General features: G+C 58.7%; 8 protein-coding genes across 8 annotated transcripts; 2 read left to right on the top strand and 6 right to left on the bottom strand.

Moving 5' to 3' along the window:
* Positions 1–38: 38 nt before the first annotated feature.
* On the bottom strand, positions 39–5,542 carry ACA1_055340 (autophagy related protein 2 (ATG2), putative; the record flags this gene model as incomplete). Its single annotated transcript, XM_004344121.1, has 18 exons — positions 39–514; positions 571–753; positions 826–951; positions 1,039–1,266; positions 1,331–1,450; positions 1,518–1,830; positions 1,926–2,166; positions 2,252–2,366; positions 2,447–3,241; positions 3,308–3,449; positions 3,525–3,575; positions 3,654–3,980; positions 4,057–4,254; positions 4,319–4,421; positions 4,531–4,652; positions 4,745–5,176; positions 5,251–5,331; positions 5,405–5,542. The coding sequence occupies 18 exons, from the start codon at positions 5,540–5,542 to the stop codon at positions 39–41; spliced, it is 4,191 nt and encodes a 1,396-aa protein (XP_004344171.1).
* A 249-nt stretch (positions 5,543–5,791) lies between these two features.
* On the bottom strand, positions 5,792–9,169 carry ACA1_055330 (uncharacterized protein; the record flags this gene model as incomplete). Its single annotated transcript, XM_004344120.1, has 12 exons — positions 5,792–5,818; positions 5,891–5,965; positions 6,038–6,086; positions 6,144–6,276; positions 6,338–6,567; positions 6,643–7,327; positions 7,388–7,892; positions 7,954–8,067; positions 8,149–8,507; positions 8,588–8,753; positions 8,925–9,041; positions 9,140–9,169. 12 exons carry the CDS (start codon positions 9,167–9,169, stop codon positions 5,792–5,794), a joined length of 2,490 nt encoding a protein of 829 aa, XP_004344170.1.
* Positions 9,170–9,522: 353 nt separating this feature from the next.
* ACA1_055320 (uncharacterized protein) lies at positions 9,523–9,801 on the bottom strand (the record flags this gene model as incomplete). Its single annotated transcript, XM_004344119.1, has 1 exon — positions 9,523–9,801. One exon carries the CDS (start codon positions 9,799–9,801, stop codon positions 9,523–9,525), a length of 279 nt encoding a protein of 92 aa, XP_004344169.1.
* A 337-nt stretch (positions 9,802–10,138) lies between these two features.
* Positions 10,139–11,445, bottom strand: ACA1_055310 (uncharacterized protein; the record flags this gene model as incomplete). Its single annotated transcript, XM_004344118.1, has 5 exons — positions 10,139–10,399; positions 10,517–10,698; positions 10,775–10,906; positions 10,993–11,102; positions 11,165–11,445. 5 exons carry the CDS (start codon positions 11,443–11,445, stop codon positions 10,139–10,141), a joined length of 966 nt encoding a protein of 321 aa, XP_004344168.1.
* Positions 11,446–11,615: 170 nt separating this feature from the next.
* Positions 11,616–12,577, top strand: ACA1_055300 (uncharacterized protein; the record flags this gene model as incomplete). Its single annotated transcript, XM_004344117.1, has 3 exons — positions 11,616–11,965; positions 12,083–12,333; positions 12,375–12,577. The coding sequence occupies 3 exons, from the start codon at positions 11,616–11,618 to the stop codon at positions 12,575–12,577; spliced, it is 804 nt and encodes a 267-aa protein (XP_004344167.1).
* A 977-nt stretch (positions 12,578–13,554) lies between these two features.
* ACA1_055290 (Sec7 domain containing protein) lies at positions 13,555–16,151 on the top strand (the record flags this gene model as incomplete). The annotated part of the gene is made up of 9 exons (XM_004344116.1): positions 13,555–14,010; positions 14,163–14,281; positions 14,390–14,470; positions 14,592–14,707; positions 14,804–15,043; positions 15,149–15,270; positions 15,351–15,753; positions 15,888–15,958; positions 15,981–16,151. 9 exons carry the CDS (start codon positions 13,555–13,557, stop codon positions 16,149–16,151), a joined length of 1,779 nt encoding a protein of 592 aa, XP_004344166.1.
* A 120-nt stretch (positions 16,152–16,271) lies between these two features.
* On the bottom strand, positions 16,272–17,345 carry ACA1_055280 (PH domain containing protein; the record flags this gene model as incomplete). The annotated part of the gene is made up of 4 exons (XM_004344115.1): positions 16,272–16,751; positions 16,837–16,926; positions 17,038–17,220; positions 17,292–17,345. The coding sequence occupies 4 exons, from the start codon at positions 17,343–17,345 to the stop codon at positions 16,272–16,274; spliced, it is 807 nt and encodes a 268-aa protein (XP_004344165.1).
* A 327-nt stretch (positions 17,346–17,672) lies between these two features.
* On the bottom strand, positions 17,673–18,897 carry ACA1_055270 (formin domain containing protein; the record flags this gene model as incomplete). The annotated part of the gene is made up of 5 exons (XM_004344114.1): positions 17,673–17,859; positions 17,957–18,081; positions 18,173–18,459; positions 18,516–18,648; positions 18,739–18,897. The coding sequence occupies 5 exons, from the start codon at positions 18,895–18,897 to the stop codon at positions 17,673–17,675; spliced, it is 891 nt and encodes a 296-aa protein (XP_004344164.1).
* Positions 18,898–19,009: the final 112 nt, after the last annotated feature.

Raw genomic sequence — 19,009 nt, 5'->3', positions numbered from 1 at the left:
ACACAGTTGTACAAGACTCACTTTCTTTGGGCACAGCTTCAGACATCGCTGTCATCAGTGCTGTCGTCATCGGAGAAGTTGTCGTCGCAGTGCGCAGAGACGTAGCGGCGGGTGAAGGCCGAAGCCGGCGATGCGGGGTACGAGGAAGACGACTCCAGCGAGTCGGGAGCGGCGGAGCCGAAGCGAGGCAGGGCGGAGCCCAGCACTGAGGCGCCGTAGTAGAACGCACCACCGACCTGCGACGCCAGGGTGTCGCCCTCCTCGTTGTCGATGCTGCGTGAGTAGTAGTCGTCGTCATCGTCGGTCGCAAAGATCCTACTCTCTGTGACGCCCGGCTGGCGGTGGCGGTGGTGGTACTGGTGATGGTGGTCGGCCTGGCGCTTGGGCTTCTTCTTGAACTTGGTGGCGATCTCGTCCTCGAGCGCCGGGTCGACCCACTTCTGCACCCCGATGAGGGTCTTGGTCACCCCCTCCGTCACTCCGATGATCGGTCGCAGGATTGCCAGCGGCACTCCTACACACGCGAGTCAGCACGATGAACGGTGTGTGCGGTGTGTGCGAGGAGAGTACCAGAGGCGAGCGAGGAGAGGTAGCCGGTGGCGCCGTGCTTCTGGTACTGGTCGAGCGGCACGGCCACGATGCGGTGGGCCGCAGCGCCCAGCTCGCGGGAAACGCTGGAGTAAGCATCCCGCATCCCCGCCTCTGTTGTGGCGGGCGCGTGGGCGTACATGCTGCTGCCGGCAATCGACCCTCCTGCGTCACCATACAACCATCAGCGATCGGCGGCACGTAATCAGGCGACACCTGATGAGGGTCAGGTCGTACCCGAACCGCCGAGGTAGTAGTCGGCAGCCTCCAGCACGTACTGCGCGCCAGCCGTCAGGTTTGTGCCAACGTTGAGACCCTCGACTAGCCACTTGTGGAGTGCCGTGCTCGCGCCACGTTGCAGGCCTGTGCGAACAGAACCACGCCAGGTTATATCATGCCAGCACACCTTCACGCGCCACCGCACATGCACACGGCCAACGGCACACTTACCGGTGAGGATTCGGCCGTCCTTCTGCCACTGCTGCATGGGCGTGTAGATGAGGTCGCCCACGCCGGAGGTGATGTTGAGAAGGGAGCGTATGGGCGCGATGCCGGCCACCACTGACGAGAGCTGGGTTCGGCTGATGTAGGGCAGGTAGGCCTCCACCAGTCGCTTACCCAGCAGCTCGTCCCATCCGCGACCCTTGACTCGCACCGGCTTCAAGTGGATCTCAGCCGCTGCACAAGTCAACTTTTAGATGTGTGCGGTCGTGTGCATGGTGCGTGTCGTGCGTGTGCGTACCTCGCAGAGGAACGGCCTTGGCAAAGAACGCGACCTTGTTGTCACCGTAGAGGGCGTTGTAGTCGAGTTGTTTGGGCTGGTAGTCCACCTTCAGATGCACGCTCTTCACCTCGCAGCTTTCTACACAACACGCCAAGATCTGTCAGATCTCCATTCGCCGCGTAGTGGAGGAGAGGGCGCGTGGTACGGAAGTAGAGCGGCTCCCCTTCAGGAATGACGGGCGAGCCCTCCATGGCGGAGAAGTACTGCACCAGGAACTCGAGGGCGTCCTGGTCGATGTAGAGGCGCAACGGCAGACTCCGCACCTTCAGCCGCCACTCCTCCGCCTCGGGCTTGGCCGCGCGATCGGGCCGCACGCACTCCATCTGCACGGCGAGCATGCTCGACCCGGTTTCGCGCGGGCGGTCACGGTCGTAGCACATGAAGGTCTTGACGTCGGAGCTGGGCACGTTGTCCTGGACTTCCACCTCGCCAACCGAGACCACGAGCCGTCGCACATGCTGCATGTATAGTGATTAGTTACTGGACCCGCCACGTACATTCCGGTGACCGACAACACGCCGGCCGACATGTCGGCTTCGCAGCGGCGGCGTACCTGTGTTCCGGGCACCAATTCGTTCAGTTGGATCTCGAGGTTGGTGACGGCAATCTGCATGTTGACCTCTTCATTGCGCGACCCGGCCTTCGGCAGCGCCTTCCACGAGCCGTCGGAGCCGTCGGTGCTGGCAGCAGCGCCACCGGAGCTCGACGTCGTCGACGCCACCAGAGACCCCGTGGGTGTGGCCCAGTCTGCGCCGCCGACCAGACGCACCACCACGTCCACTCGTGCGAATACCCTGAGCTTGGGCAGTGGGTACCTGCCAAATGTGCGGGTCAGTGATTGCCTTGTTTTCTTCACGTGGAAGAAGGCCAGGACGGTACCCTTCGGGCAGCGTGAACCCAAAATCGGCGCTCTTGGGTGGCGCACGCGCAAAGTCGTCGATCAGCAGCCCGTCGAGCTGGGGCGCGTCACCCGTGAGCCAGCGCGCTTGGGGTTCTGTGGGCAGGACGCGTTAATTAGCCCAAGAAGTGGTGGTGAAAGCCTAGAAAGCTGTGCTGGTGGTGTGAGTGGAGTACCTCGTGGTGGTACATTGCTCGGCATGATGGGAGTCGGCACCGTTTCAGCGGGTTGGCGGGGAGCATCAGCGGCAGGGAACTTCTCCACGACCAGCTTGTACTTGCGCCCTCGCTCCAACCCGATCTTTTCGCCGTCGACCACATCACCTCCTTCCTCCTCATTGTCGTCGTTTTCTTCCTCATCACCCTCCTCTTCTTCGTCGTCATAGTCCTCCTCTTCTTCATCCGCAAATGTTTGCTCCCACGGGTCTGCCGCTTTCGGCTCCGCTTTGTGCTGCGTCGCTTCCTCTCCCTCGACCACGTCGTCCCAACTGTCGACAATAGTAGAAGAAGAGCTCCAGTCCACGTCGATGTCGCTCGACGAGTCGCCGGAGTCGTCGCTCCCTCTTCGCCTGCGCCTTGTCCGCACCGGTTCCCCGTCCTTGGTCGCCTTCGCTCTCGCTTTCGCTGTCGGCCTGGTGCGGGCATCAGGATGCTGCCTCTGCAGCTGATGGCTGCTTGATTCCTGCTTCTCCTTGCCCTTACCCTTTCTACCGACATCTGGAGAGCTCGACGACGAGAGGTAGTCCTCCCGTATCACGAAGCGACCGCTCGACGAGGCCGACGGGTCGTAGTCCTCGGCGGCTTTGATTTGCGCCGCTAGCGAGCTCTGCTTCTTGGCCGTGCTGCTGCTGCTGGGCTGGCTGCCGCTGGTCTTGCCGCCGCTGTTGCTTCGGCCAGGCCTATGTTTATCGCGTGGAGGCTTCCGTTCGTTCGGCCGCGTCTTGGGCGCAAACGCGTTGGCCGCCACGTCATCTGCACGCAGACCAAACGAATGTCAGTGGTGGACGGGCAGGGGTGTGTGCGTGTGCGGGTGTGTACCCCACTGGACTTGGTTGAGGGCGGCAGCCAGCGGATTGAGGTCGGCCTTCGGCTCAGGCTTCTGCTGTTCTGGTGCGTTGGGGTCCTTCTGCGCCGGCGCTGTCCATTCGCCCACGAGATCCAATAGCGTTTGCAGCGAGTCCTGTTTGACGTCGGGGAGTTGGTGACTTAAATCTTTTCGTATGAGGCTGCAAGGAAGAGGAAGAGGCCGGCGTACGCTGCAGGCGGTCAACGAGCACGTGGGCGACGGATCTGATACCACGTTGATCTGGAATGCAAAGAAGACGGACTATCAATTCGGCTGCAGATGAAAGGGGAAACACTCACGCCAGGCTGGTGAGAATACCTCCAACTCGGGCAGATTGGCTTCCACGTGGTAGGCTGGGCTGCGGCTGATGATGTCCCAGTCCAGGTGGTCGAGGCTGGCCACCTTAGTGTAGCCTTTCTGCTGCCAATAGCCTGCGCTGCCGCCCGGTGGTAAACCGCTCAAGGTGATGGACGACGCTCGCCTGCGCAGGCCGCTCCCTCCAATGCCGCTTCGATCCGTGCTGTCGCTGATCGACGAGGACACCGATCGCTGCCGCATGGTGTCCATGAGGTACACTGTCAGCGTTTGTAGAGTGCCTCGGAACACGTCCTCGTCGGACCCCGCCACGATGTCCTCGCTGCTCACCTGGTGAACAGAAATTCACACTATTCAGGAACTCATTTTCATCGTTGCAGTGGTCAGTGGAGGTGTGGGCAGTTACCGACAGGAGGTCAATGGTCGCCATGGCTTGGGATGGAAGCAAGCGCGACGTGTATTCGATCTCGAGCTGATTGAAGGTCAAGCCGATGCGGAAAGCCGACGCGGCGATTTCATCGTTTGATTGTTGTTGTTCATGTTGCTTCCTCCTGGCCCGAAGTGCTTTCTTCCGCTCGTGGTCGCGTTGCTTCTCCTCCTCGCTCTAGATATATCGCTCATCAGTTCCAGGACGCGAGTACGGGCAGAGGAAAGAAGAAAGAACGAACCTTTGAGGGAGCAAAGAAGCCGCTCAGGCTGATGAGCCAGTTGAGGCCCTTGTGGTGATGCATCACCACCTCGTCGAACATGAACCGACACTCCGTGTTGCCTCTGCCCGTTTGAATAAGCCCCCTAAACATTGGTCGTACTTCCTCCTGATGGCCACCAGCAAAGACACGTTAAAATTTGTGTCAGCCTGCGTGCGTGCAGCATGTGGCACAGATTGGGATAGCAAACCTTGCGCATTCGATGTATGCGCTCCGCAACAGGCGTCGTGTTGTCGAAAGAGATCGTGTCGTGGATGATGAAGTCCTCGCCTGTCAACACGGTGTAATTGGCGTCCTGGTAAAACACGTCGGCCCACCACACAAAAACGAAAATCACATAGATGTGAGAAGAAGCAGATAAGAGTGGAGAGTGATAGTGCTGGGTACCATGCCGGCGTGCTGCATGAGCTGGAAGATGTGCAGCTTGACGAACTCGAGCTCATAGCAGTGAGGAGGCGGCGAGCTGTTGTTCTTGCCCTCGTTGGCTTCGGCGTCTTCGCGCCGTGTGTTCTCGCGGAACACCCAGTTGCCCTGAGTGAAGAACACGTTGAGGGCCAGCGCATTCTGTCGCTTTTGCACCAGCTCGCCGTAGGGATAGTCGAGTGAAGATCTCCGCCTGGCATCCAGCAAGTTCGGGGAGCTGACCGCCTCCGCGAGGTTGATGGTGTTGGGCCGTTGCTCGGGCTTCCGAGAGCGCGGACTCGTCGCGTCGCTGTCGGCGTCGCTGCTGCCGCTCCCCAGTAGCTTCACGATCAGATCGTAATCTGATTTGCTGAGGTCCACATGTGATGATGGGAATCGCAGAGTGACGATTACTTTCTGTAGTAGGTCAAGAACGCGTTAAGTTCTATCCAAATACACTTGGGCGAGGATGTGTGTGCATGTTGACGTACTGAATAGTCTGTCGCTTCCGCCATGGCTTGTTGATGTCCGCGCCCCTCGAAGATCGAGAAGAAGTTCCAGAACGAGCCGAGCTAGTGATATAGGAAAAAAACGCTGTTAGGCCATGATGAAGACACCAATAAGGACGGGTGCACACAAACATACGTTCTCCTGATGCCACGCTTCGTCAGGCAGCGTGTCCGAAAGGGTAATGTCCTGCACGAACGTAAAGCTGGGCTTCCACCGGTCGGTTCGAATAGCAACCTCGAGTGGAATCACCACTTCGTTCTGTGTGTTCCTCATCTGCGCCTCAAAGAATGTTCGCTCGGTGCTTTCACGATGAAGGTGAGAATAAAGCGTCGCGGCTGGTCCTGGAATGAGAGATAGAAATGTCGTCAAGTTGTTACCAGAATACGCTGGAACACCGGTGCAGTTAGGTGATTACCTGATTGCCGATCTAAGCTGGCGGAGAGTTGGTCGAACTCGACTAACCACACTGCTTCCGACTGATCGCTGTGCATGTGCGTGGTCGCTCTCGGCCCCACTTGATCGCTAACCCTCAAAACAATCTGCTCGCCTCTGTGGCCCCAAAACAAAGAGTTGGTATCGAGGAAAAGGACCCTGAGGGAGGGAGGGGGCATGCCTGGGTACGCCTGTCGAGTAAAGCACAATGCAGAGCCCGCCCTGCACGCCCGCCCGGATCCTGCTACTTTTAAGCTCCAGTTGCTGACGATTGAAACAGTGGTAGACCATTGTGAGTAACCATCAACAAGAGAAGTAGAGCATGCTTTGATGAACCTGCTCACGAGTCGAGGCATGCAGGTGGGCCAAGCCTTCTAGATTCTCCCTGCACCACAAAGTGAGACATGCTGGAAGTGGTGTTCTTGAAAGAGGGACTGCATACCCCACGGGCTTGTTGGATTGAAGCGCGTTGGCGAATTGAGACAGGCGGTCGAGCATCTTGAGGTCGAGGAACACGTTGAGTGGATGCACCACAGTCTCGATGTCAAGATCAAACACGTCACCGGGCAGCTCAACTGCATGGTCACTCAAATCAGAATACTGACATGTGGCGCGACAGGCGTAAGAAGACCGCACCTTGCAAGCTCTTGTTGGTTTGCATGATTGCGCATTTCAGCTGCGGGAGGCGAAGGTTACGTTGGTCGGTGCTGCGTTCGCTTCCTTCCGTCGCAGTTAGTGAGGGTGTCCGGCCGCCAGAGGACTGCGAGGAGATCGAAGGCGAAGCAGAGAAGTCGGGCGCAGAGCGCGGCGTTTGAGTTCGTGGAGGAGAAGGCGATGGAGGCACGGCAAAGCTCAACACCGTTCGCCTGTGGAAGCAAAGACACGTGTCAACTTCCAACCAACACACCGATCAGAACTGGCAAAGGCAAGTAGCAGGTTACCTCTGTTCGCTTCTGGATTCTTCCTGGTCCAGCGAGGATGGCACCGCAAGATACTCGTAGACACTCAACGTGTCGGCCGATATCTCGACCCGGGTCTGGAGGAGAGAGCCCCAGGTCTGAACGAACAGGCTCTCAAACTCCAGTGCCAGGCGATCGCCCACCCGCTCTTCTATGCTGTCGTCTTCGTCTTCGTGACCGCCATCCAGGTCGTCTTCATCGTCCTCGTACAGATGACGATGGTGGGCTCGTTCGTCGTCGGATGCCTCGGCGTTGTCTTGCTTCTCCTTACCCTTTTCGTAGGCGGCATCCCCCGGTCGTTCGTCGTAGCGCGATGGCTTGGGGCGCTTCTGTCGAGTCGGAGGTAGGTCTGCTATGGTCCCGCAGAGCGTCGGTGAAGTGGAACCGTAGATGAGATTGAGCGACCCGCCCACGACCCGCACCACCGCCTGCAGGTTCAGGAGCGTGTAGTGCGCCACCGGGCAGGGTTCTGCTTCCTCCTGCGCGCTGTCCTTATGCTCTCCCGGAGCGCCCTGGAACCAGTCGTCTTCGGGCGCGCACTCGTAGAACGACTCGCTGTCGTCGCTCGGCGAGTTTTCCGAGTCACCCGATCGATCCAGAGCTTTACTCTTGCCTTTCGCCCCACTGCTTCTTGGTCTGTGTCGGGCTGCTCGTTCCGTGCGTTGAGCTGACCATGTAAGGTGAGTGATGATGCCAAATTCCAAGTATTCTCTTGGGGGTTGCTTACCCAGATCTAGCTCGCTGGCCATGGGCTGGTTGGAGTACAAGTCCTCCTCGGGCGCAGGAATGGCTGTGGGAGGCGATGGGCTGCGCACCAGGGACGGTGCCATCCTCGCTCCTGAGCTCTCACGTAGATTGCTGGCTGGCGGTGGCGGCGGACTACTCGCTGGCGAGACGATCATAGCGTCGAGCGCGGCCGACAGGTCAATCAGCATTTGAAGCTGTTCTGCTGATATCGCTGTGGTCACCTGCTGCAGGGTGCAGTCCACATCGAGGTCGGGTATGGACACGTCGGTCTTGTTCCGCTTCAGCTTGATGTAGATCACGCTGGCATCGGAGCTTTCGCTGCCGCTGAGGCCCACCGATTCGGCCCAGGGGCAGCTTACTCCCTTCTTGGGGGAACCTTCGTTGTCTCCGGCGTAGTCAGGTCGTTGTGCAACAACGAGCATTGTGTGGCCCTTCTTGGAGCGATGGTCCCCACGGCCGTCCACTCTTCCTGACGGGGGCAGGGTCTAAAGACAAGGTACAGAGTAAGCAATAGCGTTTGGGGTCGGGTGTGGGTGCGAGACATACACTCTTTCGATCGAGAGAAGCAGATAGCGCTGGAAATCTGATGCACTTGATCAGGGCGGAGGGATTCCACTCGGCGACCGAGGGCTGTGTAGTGGGAGATGAAGGTCCGGCCTCCTGAACAGACATCAGACAGAACAAATCACATGGTGAGTAGAAAAGTTGAGAGGCAACTGCATTAACACTCGAGAAGAGTACCTGGGTGCTATTGGTGGCGGCATCGGCGTTGTTGGTCTTGGCGTGGCGTGTGATGTCTGAATACTCGAACGAAGGAATCTCGACGCACAGCACAGCTTCCTCACCGAGCGACGGGCAAAAGTATTCGAGTTCGATACTGAGATTCTTGAGGCGCACGTTCTCGAGAATGAGCAGGAGCTGGTCGATTATTTGGTTGAGTTCTCGTTCTCCAGTAAGCGGCGCAGCGTAGGCTTCCTCTGGAACCGATTCGTGATCGACACTGACACTCTCAGATATCGACGCCGCCACGTTGAAAGCCGACCGCGAGCCGTAATCCGAGTTTGTGCCCCACACACGGCTTTCTTTGAGCGTTCTTGGCCCTAAGCCATCAAAACGCACACCACATGTAGGTGAATGAGGAATTCAAGAGCAGATGCACATTGGAGCTTGCTAGGCGTACTCTTGACTTTGCGTGGAGCAAATGTGAGACGAAGGCCTTCCAGCTCGAGCTTGCAGTTATCGACAAGTGAGGTAGTAATATTCTTCAGCGGCACCGTCACCCAAGCGTGTTCGATCCAGCCGCTTCGCAGCTCCACCGGCAGCTCCCCCAGTAGGCTGTTGATCGTCTGAGACAGCCAGGGCGGGTGAGACTCACAGCCAAAGCACAAGCACAAGCCGCACTCGAAAGAAAAGAGAGACGAAAGGCGAAGAGGTTGAAGATCTGGTCGGGTGCTGGAGGTGTGCATAGGATGCGAGATCAAACGTAAAACAGAAAAGTCGTGGTAGGTTGGGGTTACCTCATTGTTGAGCTCGAGGTGGGTGAGATGAACAATTCCTGCCTTGAAATCAATGTCCAGCTGCGACAGGTCGAGCTTCTCCTTCAGAAAGTGCCCAAAGGTCTTGTGCAGAAAAAACTGGCGAGGGGGCGGATGGGGAAACGAGATTGTAATTATTAGTACCAAATCATCACAAAATTGATGTCTTGCAGAGAGGAGAGGGAATGCCCGCCCACCTTGACCGCACGCTTGACGAGGGCCGTCATCGTGGCAGATGGAAGGGCAGGAGGGACAGCTTCAGGAAGAGGATGAGATCTGCGCTTGCAAGATCGATGCAGATGGGTCTAATCTAGATTTCCTCTTTTCCGTACATTTTTTTTTCTGCTGAAGTCGACAATCTTCTTTCGCCGGTCTTTCCGTAGAAATGTCGCACAATCGAAGATTTAACCCCCCACCCTCCGACGACACTTGTTTGGGACACGACGCGTACCGGTTCAACCAAGGTAGCTTACAGAGTGGTCCTGTTGAGGTGTTCTGACCCCTCTTCTCTAGAGGAGGTTTTATTTGTAGGAAAGGTTTGTTTGTATGTACACAAAGACAGGCGGGCGGTTGCACTTGTTCAAGCGGTCTCGCCGCCAAAGTCGAGGATGGGGAGGCCGGTCTCCTCCTTGCCCTTGTTGCTGCTCTCGTCCTTCTCGCGCACACGACCGAGCACGAAGTCGTCGAAGGGGAGGCTGCCCGGCGCCTGTGGCGTCTGCTGGTCGGCCGCTGCAGGGGCCTGCTGTGCTCCCTCCTTCTCTCCGCCGGCATACAGGTTCGAGAGCTGGGCTTTCAGCTGGGCGAGCTTCTCCTCGGCCGTGAGGTTGGACTGGTCGGCGGTTGCGGGCTGGGTGGACATGTTGACGTTGCGGGGATTGAAGGAAGGGGACGAGGTTGTTTGCTGTTCTTGTTCTTGTTCTTGTGGTGGCAGTTGGTGGTGAGATGAGTGAAGAGAAAGGAGCCAACCCTACTTGACAAGACGCCAAGCGTTGTTCCACTGGAGTGACGGTGTTTCCACCCACATCCCACGTCTCTTGCCCACCCACACACGCAGCAAGCACAACACACGCACAGAAAAGACGACGAAATTTGCCACGCTAGCAAATAAATAAATGCATGAGAGAAAGTAGGTCGACACAGAATTAGAGCTGAAGAGCAGACGAGAGTTACGTTCGGTGCAGTGTACATCACGATGATTACTTGTTGGTGACTTCATCGCCGTGGATGGTGTAGCGGTCGCGCTTGACGTTGGGGTCGTAGACCTCCCAGCGCGAGGCCGGGAAGATGTGCTTGTTGCGCTCGTACCACCGCCTCTCCACCACCTTGGCCGCGTGCGACTCGTCCTTCTCCTTGGTGGCATCGGCCAGCATACGGATGTCGTCATGCACGTCCCAGTTCCACAGAGGACCACTCTTGCCCTTGGCCTTGGTCACGATCAGGTCGTAGAACGTGTAGTCCTGTACGTTGACGGGAGTTGTGAGTGCGTGTGTGTGCGGTGCGTGTGTGTGTGCGGTGTGGCGTGTGTGTGCGGGTGTGCAGTGTGTGCGGTGGGATGTGGGTGTATGGAGTAGTACATGAGGAATAATGACATCCTCCTTGATGAAGAGCATGTTTTCAGAGCTGATGCCTCGGAGCTCGTGGAACTCCTGTCTCACCAACTCGAGGAACTGGTCGATCTTGGTGCCCTTGCGCACGGCTACCGTGCGTCGGTGGCCAGTGCCATCGTAGTAACTGTACGTCACCGAGATCATTTGGTCTACGCACACGCCATCACATGTTAGCCAGACACGACACGACACGTGCCGATGCAAGCCAAAGGAGGTGGTACGCACTCTTGACTTTCTCTTGTTCCTTCTCCCACTCGACAGAAAGCTGCTCGCGAATCTTACGCTCCTCCTCTTCTCGCTCTCTGTCCGGCAGGAACGTGGTGTCCACGAAGGGGTTCTTGCCTGGCTTCTTCTTATCTGCGCACGGCAAAACCAGCACATCAGCCACGGTGCACACGGTTTCCCGGCTGTGGGAGAAGGTGCTTCTCGAGGAGGAAGCGCACCTTTTTGTCCGTTCTCTGCACTCTCCTCGCCGCCATCCTCATCCTCCTCGTCAAGTGCAAACGACAGTTTGGCTTTCGCAACGCGTGGCTTCTTGATCGTCCTCACACTCCTACATCTCGTGCGTTAGGCAGCAGGCGGTATGGTTGTAGCGAAAGAGGGGATGGGGCGCACGATTTGTCCTTCTTCTCTTCCAGCAGAGCGGCAGCGGCCTGCTCAAGATCCTGCCGCTTACGTTTGAAATCTTCGTAGCTCACAAGACCCACCGTGGCCTGTTTCAGCTGGTCCTCCACGTCATCTCGATTCGAGGCGAACTTGCTGCGAATAGATTCGATTTTGTGCTTTTCCTCGATCGCCTTCTTGGACTCCTCGAATCGCTTCTGCTGATCCTCGCGCGCCTTGGCCAGGCGCGCAATTCTGCTCGAATCCGTTCCCGTGCCCTTGTATTCAGTCATGATGCCTCGATCGGTTGGCGATCGCGATGTGGGTGATGCCAATCTTGGGGCGCTGTCGAGAAAATCAATTTCTTTTTCCAATCTCCGCCTGGCAATCCCAGTTCTTTCCTGCCTTTGTAATATCTTTTTATAATTGGAATAATATTTTACATCAAATCAATTCCTACGAGATGGAAGCTGCTGGAGGTTGGGTGTCATCAGCGACGCTGGAGAAGCTGCAGGCGGCCTCCGGTCTGGCCTTTTCGTCGTTCCTTGGGCTTCATCTGGCCAACGCGTGGCTGGCAGCTCCCCTCGGCCAGGTGGCCTACGACGAGGTGCAGGCCGTGCTCCGTCGCTGGTACCAGCTGCCCCTCTTCGCCGAACCCCTCGTGGTCTTCCTCCCGCTGGGCGTCCACGCCGTCACCTCCGCCGCACTGGTCTACCGCCGCCTGCAGCGGGCCAAGGAACTCTCTTCTGCCGACGCGAGCCCCACCACCGCACCACGAGCTCCGTGGCATCTCACACTCCATCGATACTCTGGGTAGGCTTTGCCCGTGTGTCGTGTGGGTCGTGTGTCGTGTGTCGCGTGTCGCATGTCGTGTCGTGTGGTGTCGTGTCGTGTTGTGCGTGTGGTGGTTCTGACAACTCGGCGTCATAGATATTTGGCGGCGGCGCTGGTGGGCGGCCACGTGCTGGCCACGCGAGGCCCGTCCTGGTTCCTCGGCCACCTGCCGGCCGACTTCTCGACCGTCGCCTTCACCATGGAGGGCCTCCTGGCGCCCCTCTTCTACCCCTACTACGTCATCTTCTCCTCCGCCGCGGCCTACCACGCCCTCTACGGCACCTCTCAAGGCACTGTGCCGACTCGACCTTGCTCTGTCGACAAGATGACCGAACTACTGACTTCGTGTGCGTGTCTTTCTTCTCATGGCCGTGGCTATGCCCCACAGCGCTGAGGGTGCTGCTCCCGGCCGAGTGGACCTATAAGAGCCGGTTTGCCTGGGTGCGGTCGCTGTTCAGGGTGGAGAAGAAGCACGTGTTCAATACCCTCATCGTGATGTCTACTGCTCTCTCCATTGTGGTACCAAACTGCCACACACTGCCACACACACAATACACACACAACTGCAAACTCTCGTACGGAACGCGATAGAGCTGCTGGAGCGCAAGCCCGATTGACCAACACTCTTACCTTCTTGGCACCTATGCCAGGCCGCGTCCGCGTTTGCAGGTTTCCTCTTCCCCATACTCGACAAGGAGCGCTTCGCTGGTACTACGCGATCCCCTCACCAGCCAAGTTGAACCTATTTTGCACGTGCATTCACCTCGCTGACGCACATACACACACAGAGCACAGACAGCTGTATGCGCGCTTTGTGCCATCGTTCTTGCTCTGAGAGACCAACGACCCATCTACCAGCTCTCATCATCAGCTACGCTCCTTTTCCATCTTCTTCAGCAGCTGTCCTCTCCCTGCTTTGTGCGTGCTGCGGAAGAGAAAATAACATATTTGGAATAATTATTGCTGAAAATGCCCTTTTATGGTATACGGTCATTGCTGCCTCGGCTCCCAAAACTCGAAGCGGCACAGACACCTAACACTGGGGGCACTGGTGGCCACCTCCATTTTTCACCACCACTCTCGACGTCTACGTCTTCGTCTACGTCGCCACCGCCCTCCCACGTACCACCAAAACTGAAGGATCTATTGAAGCGAGGGCTTATCACACGGTATTCACACCCACATAGATGGACGACAAGGAGGGGGGACCCTCTGAGTCGCTTATGAGCGGCGATCGAGGTTGTTCAACATCAACAGCACCAGCATCAGAAAACAACTATAAGGACGACGAAGACGGAAATCGTGAAGAAGAACGGAAGGGTGCGGCTGCCAGGTTCGGCGAGGTGGAGGAGCCGCGGCAGCGCTGGGGCGCCAACCACAGCGGAGCGCTCGAAGCAGTGCTGCCGCCGCCTCCGCCGCCTCCACCTCCGCCACACGAACCCAAGAAAAAGAAAAAAGCGAAGAAGCTCAAGAAGGCGGGCAACGACACTGCCGAGAGCTCCTCAGGAACGATAAGGAAGAAGAAAAAGAAGAGGGCGCCGGCCCTGGCTACCATCGACACCCCCGACATGACGATAAAGAAGAAGAAAAAGAAGAAAAAGAAATCAGTGCATAGCGAGATACGCGCCACTGCCCTCATCAGCACCACCAGCACCAGCAGCTGCAGCGGCAGTCAACAGCGGCACTCGGTCAATCTGGGCGAAGTCCTGCAGTCCAACCACCGACGAGCCGACAAGGAGCAGCTCGACGCGGCCGGCGGCGGCACTGGCGGGGCCAACGTTAAGACCCTGCGGGCCATCAAGCGGGCCTCGCAGCCGATCCCGCTCGACCACCTGGAGGAGAGCCAGGAGGGCGAGAGCGAGTCGGAGTCGCTGGCCAGCCGGGACGAGGAGGCCAGTACTGGTGAAGAGGATCGGCAGCGACCGACGACAGCGTACGTGGTGCCCGACGATAGGCTGGTCAGGCAGTATTCACATTTCGACAACGCCGACGCGGTCGCCGCCTTCAACGCCAACCCGCAGAAGGTGCCGCCTCCCGCCCTGCACAACACTTGTTAGCCATCACTTTAGCATTTACCCACGCTCACCACCGCACACGACACGACACGACACGACACGACACGACACGACACGACACGACACGACACGACACCGCACCTACACCACACATCTGACAGGCCATTAAAGCTATGATTGAAGCGGGACAAGTTGAGGGAAGCCCGGAGAGTGTGGCGGTGTTCCTGTACTGCTGCAAGCGACTCGACAAGGCGCAGATCGGCGAGTTTATCGGCGATCAGTACACTCTTCTCTTCTCCCTGCCCTGGACCTTAGATTCGCGCTCTTCGCCTATGCCTGGCACTAATCGCACGTTTGGGGCGATCGCTGTGTCGGGTGTCGTGCGTAGCAAGGGACTCGGGCGGGAGGTGCTGGACCACTTCGCGCGCCTGTTCAACTACACAGACCTCGATTTTGACATTGCGCTGCGGTTCGTCGTGCTCTCTTCACACCACTTTGATGGCTCTAATTACCCTTCTCTGTGCTGTGTCCGTGCGTGTGCGGCGTGTGCGGTGTGTCGTACGCCGTGGGCGGGGCGGGGAACGACACAGACGATTCCTCTCCTATTTCCGACTGCCGGGCGAGGCGCAGAAGATCGACCGCATCATGAACGCCTTCGCTCTCCAATTCTACCTCCACAACAAGGGCGACATATTCCTTTCCGCAGGTACCCACCATATTTGTGCGTGTGCGTGTGCGTGTGCGTGTGCGTGTGCGTGTGCTGCGCGTCGAAATATTATTCTCACAACACGACACGCGCCAGATACGGTGTACATTTTGGCGTTTTCGGTGATCATGCTCAACACGGACGCGCACAACCCGAATATCAAGAAGAAGATGACCGAGCAGGAGTTCGTGCGGACCAACCGCGGGATCAACGAGGGTCGGGACATCGTGCCCGAGTACCTGATCGACATCTACTGCCGCATCGTCACCAACGAGATCAAGATGGAGCACGAGTCCTTCCCCGACGCCCTCAAGATGGGTTGGCTCTGGATCAAGGGTACTCACCACACACACGCACACGCACACACACACACACGCACACAAACCACCGCACACACGCGCACGCGCACACAGTTCCAATGACATGACACGACACGGGCAGGTGATGTGCTGGACGAGCGCCTGCGCAAGCCGAAGCTGCTGGGCGGCAAGAAGAAGGTCCGCTGGTACCGGCTCTGGTTCATTCTCTGCGAGAGCGGCCTCCACTTCTACCAGGACGTCCGCGTACGCCCCCCAACCCCTAACCGCACTCACCACACACGCACGCACACACCGCACTCACCGCACACGCACACAACACACAGTTGAATCAGCCGGTTGGGGCGATGTCGCTGCGGGACGTCAAGTACCGCATGCTGAGCGAGGAGAGCGACGACGACGAGCTGCGCCGCGCGCTCGAGAACGACAAGAAGAAGCAGCTCAGCGCCCACTGCCTGCTGCGGGTCACCACCCTCCACCCGGGCGTCGCCTCGCTGGGGGAGCGGGTCTTCTACTTCGCGCTCCCCACCCGCCGCGAGGTCAACGTGTGGGTCTCCCTCCTGGGCAAGTGCGCCCTGATAGCCAGCCCACCGCAGGCGCAGCTTTTATCGGCGTCGTCGCCTCGACAGACTGCTTCGCCGCCACCGCCGCCGCCTCCGCCGCCACCGCCCGCGTCGCTGGTGTTTTTGTCAGACGCGGGCGCCTCGTTGGTGACGAGTCCGCGCGCGAGTGCGGGTGTGGTGGTATCGCCGCGGTCGGCCGCCAGCATCAGCTTTCCGAGCGCGCGCTCGCTCATCTTGCCCAAGCCCTCGGCCTCGGCGCCCCCCTCGGTTTCTCCCATCGCCTCCTCTTCCAACACACAGCCGTCGCCGCCGGCGTCGCCGACTTCGTCGTCACCGTCATCGTATTCGCCGACGTCGTCGTCACCGTCATTGTTTTCGCCGCGCGCCTGGCAGGGCCACCACCACCAGGTCATGCCGCCGCCGCTGGCCGGTGGTGTGCAGGGGCCGCTGTGGCTGGGCAACAACCAGCACTCGCCCCAGCACCCGACCAAGCCGCCATACGCCACCGCGGCCACGAGTGCACTTGCGAAGCACACGCGGGCGCCCATCGGCAAGAGCGTGTGAACACCCGTAAACGTTGCCACCTTCGGGCGCAAACAATGCAAGTGTCAGTTGTCTGTATGTGTGTGTACATATGCGTGCGTGTGCGGTGTGTATATATGCGTGTGCGGTGTGTGTCTTATTTCAGTTGCTGGTGGAACGCATGCGCTTGAACTTTTCTCGGTGGTGGCCAGCCGCAGCGAGAGTCAGTAGCGCGTTTCTGCAGGGCGGCTGAGGACTCGCACTTATGGGTAGCGAGTCGCCAGCCTCGTCGCGCTTCGTGGCTTCGAAGTCCTCCTCGGTCTGGTGGTCGCGTCGGCACTCGGGCGCCGAGGCCCGCAGCCGCCGCGCGCGGCCCTGGTCGTCGGCCATATCAGCCACGGCAAGGCGCGGGTTGGACGCCGGGGCCTTCGGCGGTCGCTGCAGGCAGTCAGCGCTGGCGGCTCGAGTGACGACGCGCCGCCGCCGGGCCGCCAGGGCCAGCGCGGCCTGCTCCTGGTGTCGCCGGTCCTGCTCCTCCAGCGCGCACTGGGCCTGGGCGTTGTTCGCGAGGAACGCCTCGGCCTGCTCGATCGACAAATTCTCCCGATTGTTGCAGGTCGTGAAGTGACGCAGCCAGTTCACCTGCAACACACGTGGCCCAATCGGATCAGAGCTTTTATTTCCCTAAAGAAAGATGTGCTTAAGGTGGTGGTATGACGTGGCGTACCCATAGGCCGGCTTCGAGCACGGACGAGGCGGTCATGACATAGACGCGCTCGGCCATGGTGACCTCGAACTGTGGCGACCACTCATTCCACTGTGGCCCCAAAAAACCAACAATCAATCAGCACCGCACACATACCACACGACACGCAACACACCGCACACCGCACACGACACGACACGCAACAGGCAGGCTGGCGCACACCTTGACGACGGAGTCGAGGAGGGGAATGAAGTTCTGGCACCGGGAGTGCCGGTCGCTCTTGTAGTAGAAGAGTTCGCCGCCGCAGGTCAGGACAAACCAGCGCCGCTTGAAGCCCTTGTTGAGTGCGCCGCGCTTCCACAGCCACCCCCGCTGCACCACGTCCTGCGGCGCAAACACGTCCACCTGCACAAAAAAATGAAAAATTAAAATTAAAAAACAAAATGAAAGCGAAAACGAAAGCGAAAGCGAAGTACCCCGATGAAAGGCGGTTGAGGATTCTTTTTTCGCAGGAAGGGTGAGAACAACATGCTCCTTCTTCTTCGTCTTTGTCTCACCTCGGCTTGTGCTTTCTTTTGTTATCTCGCCCCCCCCCGCTTTGGTGGTTGGTTCTCGCTCATTCCGCAGACCAGGAGTTTTGGCCCCTCCCTAGAACAACGCAAGGCCTTGGCCTCAAGTAGGGATGTAGATGAAGTGGTGGGGTTGTAAAATAATTAAAAAAAAGTGACGTTACAAGGGGGGGGTGATGAGGTGAGGTGCTGGCACTGGCTTCCACATCATCGTGATGGTGATGGTGGTGGTGGTGGTGTTGTTTGCTCCACGCGCTGGGCTCCTCGTTCAACCGGGGGGGTCGTGCATTAGTTGCCATCACGCTTCTGCTTCATGCGGGCGAAGATGGCCATGGCCTCGTTGGCGACCATCTGCTGGCCACCGTCCGGAGCGGCACCCGGGGGCCTGGGTCCGCCGGGCGCCCTCGTCGCGGCTCGCTTCGCCGCAAAGGCGTCGCCCGTGTGCATCTGGCCGATCAGGTTGTCCATCACGTTCCTGCTCCAAACCACGACACACGCCTCAATTAATGACACGACACGACACGCACCACAGGGCACGATACACAGCGGACTCAAAGGGAGTGGAGACGCACCTGTCGGGTCCACCAGCGCCCGGAGTGGCGGGCTTGCCGGCGTTCGTCTTCTCCCTCATCTTCTGCCTCCTCTCCTCGGCCTCCTTGGCCTTGGCCTCGGCCTGTTTCTTCTTCTCAATATCGCCCTGTGGTGCGCGTGTGCGGTTGCGTGTGCGTGTGCGTTTTAGCGACACGCTGAACACACGACACACGACGAAGATCGGAGAGGGGGCGTACCTTGGCTCTCTCGAGGGCCTGGACGGCGGCCCAGACGGTGTTGAAGAGCTGCTCGGCGGGCGTGCTGGGCGGCTCGCCGTAGTACTCGGCCGTCTTGGTGAAGGCCTCCTGGGTCTTCTTGAGCTTGGAGTCGAGCATGCTCACCTGCTGCGAGGCCTTGCTATAGAACTCGGACATGACGTTGTAGTACTTGTTGGGCGTTTCCGGCGGGGTCTTGACCTGGTTGCCCACAAACTCGACTGACTTGTTCAGCGCGGCCAAATCGCTCACCACCTGGCTCAGCGATTCTGTCGTTGTGTGTGTGAGCGAGCGAGCGGTTGATTGTATGAGTGTGGCTGGGTACCCTTGCAGGCCAGGGGCAGGGCCTCGAAGTCCTTGACCATCTCGATGACCTCGGGGAACTCCGTCTCGCCCTTGACGGCGATGAAGTGCAGCAGCGTCGGCAGATCCTTGTTGGACGACCTCATGTCGCCCAGCTGTGTTGGTGGTGTGTGTGTGTGTCGTGGAAGATGGAAAGAATAAGCAACGATGCGCGACAGCTTCAGTCGTGCGCGAGCGTGAGGGACCTTGGTGAGGGTGTCGAGCTTGAAACCGTAGGCGCCGCCTCGCGCGGAACCGGTGTTGATCATGTTACCGATCTTGAGCACCACCTCGAGGAAACGGACAAACTTCTTGCTGTTCTTGATCTCGTTGATCGCTTGCGAGATCACCGACACGCTCTGCATTGTGTGTGGGTGTGGGTGTGGGTGTGGGTGTGGGTGTGGGTGTGGGTGTGGGTGTGGGTGTGGGTGTGGGTGTGGGTGTGGGTGTGGGTGTGGGTGTGGGTGTGGGTGTGGG

Source organism: Acanthamoeba castellanii (genome assembly GCF_000313135.1).
Source record: "Acanthamoeba castellanii str. Neff unplaced genomic scaffold scf7180000084594, whole genome shotgun sequence".
In the NCBI taxonomy this organism is placed as follows: Eukaryota; Discosea; order Longamoebia; family Acanthamoebidae; genus Acanthamoeba; species Acanthamoeba castellanii.
Note: the sequence above shows the minus strand (reverse complement) of the source record. Positions and strands in the feature narration are given on the sequence as shown.